The sequence below is a fragment of the Eucyclogobius newberryi genome, unplaced genomic scaffold (genome assembly GCF_026437365.1).
Source record: "Eucyclogobius newberryi isolate DKJ021-1_F unplaced genomic scaffold, fEucNew1.0.hap1 SCAF_15, whole genome shotgun sequence".
Lineage (NCBI taxonomy): Eukaryota > Metazoa > Chordata > Actinopteri > Gobiiformes > Gobiidae > Eucyclogobius > Eucyclogobius newberryi.
Window position 1 is genome coordinate 26,187,389 of NW_027315779.1, and position 6,076 is coordinate 26,193,464.

Consider the following 6,076-nt stretch of genomic DNA (forward strand, 5'->3'; position numbering starts at 1 on the left):
GGTGACACAATCCACCACAAGCGAAACAAGTTTCCTGCAAACATATTTCTTGTCTTAGTGATGTGTTCAAACACCAGACAGAAAAGATAAAGAGGAACTTAGAAGTTCTTTGTTTGTTCATGCGTGCAGGAAACTCTGTCCATGCAGACAAGCGCTTCCTGGACAAGTACATGCCACAGTTCATGTTCCACCTCCACTACAGGATCATTGATGTCAGCACCATCAAGGAGCTCTGCAGGCAAGTGGCACCTTCAAGTTAATGACCATGTACTGACAGCAGAGGGCGCTCCACCTCCTGCTGTTTATGATGTGTAACTCACAGCAGAATAGAATTCATCTGGTCAGGCTCGTGCTGTTCGGTTTAAGCCCGGGCCAATGTGAGCCTGACCAATCACAACGCAGCATTATAGTTTTGGGTGTAACTTTCACTTTTAATTTGGCCAATTTTAGCAGGTTTATGGACTATTTTGTTTTTTTTAATTGTGCACATAGAAGTGCTTTGGAGGATGGGGAGGAAGTCTGTGCTTTTCTCTCACTGGATTTGTTCCTGTGACGCTTCGACCAATCAGATTAAAATATTTGTCATGCCGCCGACTGCTTTCATGAGAGAATGTCCAGATTTATATAATGTAGAACTCCGTTCAGAGCGATAGCCACATCAAACTGGCGTGCGCCGGGATAAGTCAGTGCTTTAAGGCACAAACTGGATGTGGCCGTTCACTTCTTTGCCCCACACTACTGCTGTCCAGACCAATAAAGCATTCCAGTTAATAAAAAAGCCACAGTAATGCATATGACTTTTTTGTGCATTTAACCACATTAAAGTGTAGAGTTGTATTTTGCTTCATTCAGGTTTTTCAATAACAATGAAATGAGGAACACTCACTTGTTCTATGTCATTGCTACAAACGTAACGGTCTCTGCCCATACTTTTTTAAGGGATGGTAAACATGCCTCATATGGGGTTGCTTTTTCCTCCAAGGATGGTTTAATGTACCTTATTTTTCAAAGGTACATGCACCCTAAACATACTATTACATGGTGTATAAGCCTATCCACAATCCATACATATTTGAATATTGACTACTTAATGGAATCATGGAAATTATAAACATAAAAGACAGTGATTTAAATGTATTACCAGCGAGCACTGTATCATAATACTACATTTGTGTATGTAATGAAAATTGGTTGTTTTGGCTAATGGGTGAAGGCAGTAATATAATGCTGAACTAATATAGACAGCTCCGCTGTTTATTTACTATACGTGTCCTGGCCTCGCACTCAGTTTGACCGGAAGATATCCATTATCTCCAAAACCCACACCGTTCTTTTTAACTGGGTTTAATTGGCTGCACGGCATGAAAAGTGAAGAACGAATGGTAAAACTGTAACGTAGAATAGAGTGTATGAGCTGACAATGTTTTGTGGACCAATATAAGTACAACGCGAACACAGTAAATGTGAATATGAGCTAACATGCTAACGCCAGCATACGGCGCTAACATGCTAATGTACGGCGCTAACATGGCTAAACACACAAATTAGCGGCATTTGCTTAACAAATCGAAACGTAACAACATATAAATGGTGCGTTCTAAGTGCACAGCCATAGGTTGTATTATGTATAGCAACATACAGGCTGTGCTGGCTCAGGACACAGCGTGATCGTAAGTGTTGATTCGAGCTAGCGCTAAACAGAAAGTGAGAAACGGCGCAACTTCCTGTTCGCTAAAATAAAACGTAACATTTAGAACTTCTTCCAAATAAAACAGAAAAGCATATAAATGTAATTACAACATAAAATAACGTCTGGATGGCTCATAAGGCGCCAGAACAATACCTCCCTCAGAGCTTATTACCATCTGAAAGACCAACGCATATTACCCAGCATGCATTTGTGCATTAAAGGGGAAGTCAGGAACGACGCAACTTCCGGTTCACAAAAATAAAACGTAACATTTAGAACTTATATAAATGTAATTACACCATCAAATAACGTCTGGATTACTCATAAGTAGCCAGAACAATACATATCAAACAGAACACCTCCCTCAGAGCTTATTACAATGCTTATTACCATCTGAAAGACATGCATGCATTGTTCTACCAACCATTACTGAGGCCGGTATGCCGCAGCAGCCCTGTATAACTGCGTCAGCAACAGAGGCATATTGTGTTAGTTCGCTAACACATATACTAAAATTGGAACGATACAGAGAAGATTAGCATGGCCCCTGCGCAAGGATGACACGCAAATTCGTGAAGCGTTCCTCATTTTCTCTTTTTTACAATTTTTCCAACAGTAAGTTGTATATGATATTGCATTTGCATCTTCAGCAATGATCAATGTTGTCCCCAGTTTTTATTTTATTTCTTAACACTTTAACAGTGCACCTTTCTTAGGTAGCTTGAATAAGAAATAATAGTGCAAAATTTGAATTGAATAAAAATAGCAGCTCAATTTAAAATACCCAGCAGGCATGTAAACAAATAAGCAAAGTGTGTATAAAATGAATCTTTAATAATAGTCAATTAGACATCCATTATTGTATTATTTTATAAAGTGTGCAATAGAAAATACTTTAACATTAAAAACATACTAAAACAAGGCTAAGGCAAAAATAATTTCAGCACGGACTCCAGCAAGTGTGAACTGCCATAGGGGGATTTTCCCGGTGGCTGATGGGTAAATTGGCCGGAATGGGCCGAGTTCATGGATCTATTGGCTCCATCATCGGCTCACTTCACTCCGAGGTGAGCCGATGATGGAGCCAATTGTCCCAAAGACGGCCCACACCAGAATGTTGGCCCATATATGCCCTGTTCATGCGTCTTCAACTTAATTGAGGCAAGTAGCTATATATATATAATATATATATATATCTAATATATTATATATATATATATATATATTAGATATATATATAATATATATATATATCTAATATATTATATATATATATATATATATATATAATATATATATATATATATATATATATATATATATATATATATATATATATATATATATATATATATATATATATATATATATATATATATATATATATATATATATATATATATATATATATATATATAGCTACTTGCCTCAATTAAGTTGAAGACGCATGAACAAGGACTTCTATCAAACACAAGGCTTAACTGCAGACTGAAATAAACTCAATTTATCTGGTTTATTCACTGTTTATTAACAGAAGTTACAACTTACAAATCACAAGCTGCTAGATAACACACATTCATGTGTTTTACTAGAGGAACAACTCTCGAACAAGAGCAAGTTGAGTATTGGTTTTGGGGCGGCTGTTTCTGCTGATACTATGTTTCTCAAGTGTATCACTGGTTTGACTGGGCTGTTCCCACATTTGAAGTTTAATGCCTTTAGATACATTTCCACTCTTTAATTTTGCAGATCCATTGGCATCAAAGTCATGTAAAAACCTTCAAAAACTAGCATAACAGTCAACTAGAACCACGATAAATCAATCAACTTAGCAGTATCAAAAATAGAATATGAAAATATTTTACACTACACACAATACATCATATTAACAGCATTAAACACAAGACCATATTTAACAACTGTATAATACAAATACTTTTACATAGTATACTCTCCAATTAATGAATCCAGCAATTAAACAATATTACTTTGACTTAGTATTTACTTAGATGTATAAATATGTATATTGCACATAAACCCACCTAAATAAATGCTACATCACACCACAACATAAGTTATTTTATTCATATTGTAGCGACCCTAGTCTCTAGTGCGTGTGGTCTCTGGGGCGGAGCTAAGAGCGGCTCTGGAGACGAGGTAGTTTTTGATGTTCCTGTTCCATCACCATGGTTACGGCCAACAGTAACCAACTCTGTTCAAGAAATAAAGTGACAACTTGTGAGCACTAAACCAGCATTACTGACCTGAGCGAGAAGTTACAATATTTACACCCAAACCAAAGCACAACCCGCTCCTTTAACGTCTTAAACTAACTCACGGAGCGGCACAAGCGGCACAAGCGGCGACGCACGCGGCGGCTTCAAACGATTCAAATAAAGCCAGCGATCTTCCTGAAGGTTCGGTCTCACGCGTCTTTAAACTCATTGCGCCGGCTTCAACTTCTGCCGCGGGGAAGACGCGTGCGTCGCTGATGGCTCCGGGCCATTGACAGCGATGTCAGTGTTTACGTCTTTTCCAGCGCGAATTTCGCCATCTATGGAAGGTTTAAGATGGTTTAGATTCTAGAACGTAAAGGATATTGAATGTGAGTGGTAGATTTTGAATGAGTCCAGAACCGAATCAACAGGGTTTTGTTTTTTTTTTGGACCTGAACCGAAACGTTTTTACAAGTCCAGATCCGGTCCGTCGTAGCGGTACGCATCCCTAACATACATACATACATACATACATTGTACTGTTACATGTATGAATGCTGGTCTGGCTGATGATGATTGTACATTTACTCATATTGGGTTGACCTTTCCCTGTGACAGCGCGCGCCTCGAGAAACCCGAGCGATCACAACCTCTTGTAATGAGATTTTTTTCTAGTCTATTTAACTTGCCTAACGGTTATTTTCCATGCTCGTCTCATCATTACTACCTTATTTACTCCGACTCCAGTAACGATCCGCGCCGCGTCCATCAGCTTTAACATGCTGTTGATTAGAGGCCGCTGCAGTCACCGAAACCAAACGGCTGGATTAATGTGGCGCTGCTGTTGTGTTTGACTTCCAGGAGGTGGTTTCCAGAAGAGTACAAGGAGGCGCCTCTCAAAAGAGCATCTCACAGGTAGAACAAAGCACAGATCACGTAACCATACCGAATCTACCCACGCTATTTCTGTTTATGATGATCAGCGTGTAATGGCGCTGTGATCCCTCAGTCGATCTGCTACACCTCTCCTCCAATTGGTCAGTCTTTGCCCTGAGCGAGAGGTGGATTCAACCAATCACAGTCAAGTGTAGAATAAAAGTTAAGTTATAACTTAAACAGGACCTTTTTTAATATTGTAATGGCCGAAAGGGTTTAGGCAACACTCATTTAAACTTTATTAACCCAAAATAAAATGCTAAGAATGCAGTTATTCTTGAAAATCCTGCAGATGGATATTTGGTATATATTGTATTGTTATTGCTGTGCTTCTACTTTTGTGCCTGAAATGCATGGATTATTGGATCTTCCATACTGTATGTTTGTGCTTGTTTTAGAGCCTTGGAGGACATCCAGGAGAGCATCAAGGAACTTCACTTCTACAGAGCCAGAGTCTTCAAGTCCTGTGCAGAGAAGAAACGCAAGATCACCGAGAACAGCGACGGCGACAAAACGTCCTCCTAATTATATTTTATCTAGAGGTTTTAGTTTGTGTTCAAATCAATATCTCCCTTCTAAAGCCCTGTATTTTCATATTGTTCTAATCTATTTCTTTAATGAGGGCACGAAAAAGTGGAAAAAGTTAATAAATACATTTTTTTTTTTTTTTCAAAGTTTAAAAAAGAAAATATGAAATATATTTTGGTGGTTTTGTATTTATTTCCAAGCCATTTACTGGGTTTTGAAACTGAACTCCCACGTGAATTATTGTCTTTACAAACGCAGACTAGGAAGGTTTATTCATGATGGTGAAAGTTGAAAGTTTGTCTATTACTTTGCCAGTTAATGCTTGTATTACATTTATACTTTGCCATAAACGTGCTCTAATCTTGCACAGCCTTCAGTACAGTCTTTCACCACCAGATGGCAGTGTGCCCCTTACACAGCAGCCAGGTGGATCAGAGCACTTTGTTGGCAAAAGGTTAAAAGGCCTCGGATGATGACAGATTGGTACAAATGTGTTGGGAACGACTTCATGAATAATTCATACAACGCATAAGTGAGCATCAGCGTTTATGCTAAAGAACTGAGCCGACCCAACAAGTGTCCGAGAGTTTGAATCAAGGCACTTTGAATGTCACTTTTTTTTGTTTAGAAGCAAAAATTGTAGTAAACTGTTCTGAGTAAAAAGGTGTACCACCCATCAACCTGGAAACATTCTTATTTACAATTC

At 38.4% G+C, this 6,076-nt stretch overlaps 1 protein-coding gene and 1 non-coding gene across 3 annotated transcripts in view; both read left to right on the forward strand.

Annotated features, from left to right (window-relative positions):
* The window catches only part of smfn (small fragment nuclease), a 16,252-nt gene extending 10,814 nt beyond the window's left edge, over window positions 1-5,438 (forward strand). The window contains exons 5-7 of one of the 2 annotated variants that reach the window (XM_072445590.1): window positions 130-238; window positions 4,768-4,821; window positions 5,241-5,438. In XM_072445590.1, coding sequence (XP_072301691.1) covers window positions 130-238; window positions 4,768-4,821; window positions 5,241-5,367 — 290 coding nt within the window. In that variant the 3' untranslated portion in view covers window positions 5,368-5,438. Of the gene's footprint in view, window positions 1-129; window positions 239-4,761; window positions 4,822-5,240 lie in introns of both variants that reach the window. The other variant, XM_072445591.1, reaches the window with a different exon arrangement.
* On the forward strand, window positions 2,177-2,282 carry LOC140361292 (U6 spliceosomal RNA). Its single transcript, XR_011926971.1, has one exon. It is a non-coding gene; the product is annotated as a U6 spliceosomal RNA (small nuclear RNA).
* Window positions 5,439-6,076: the final 638 nt, after the last annotated feature.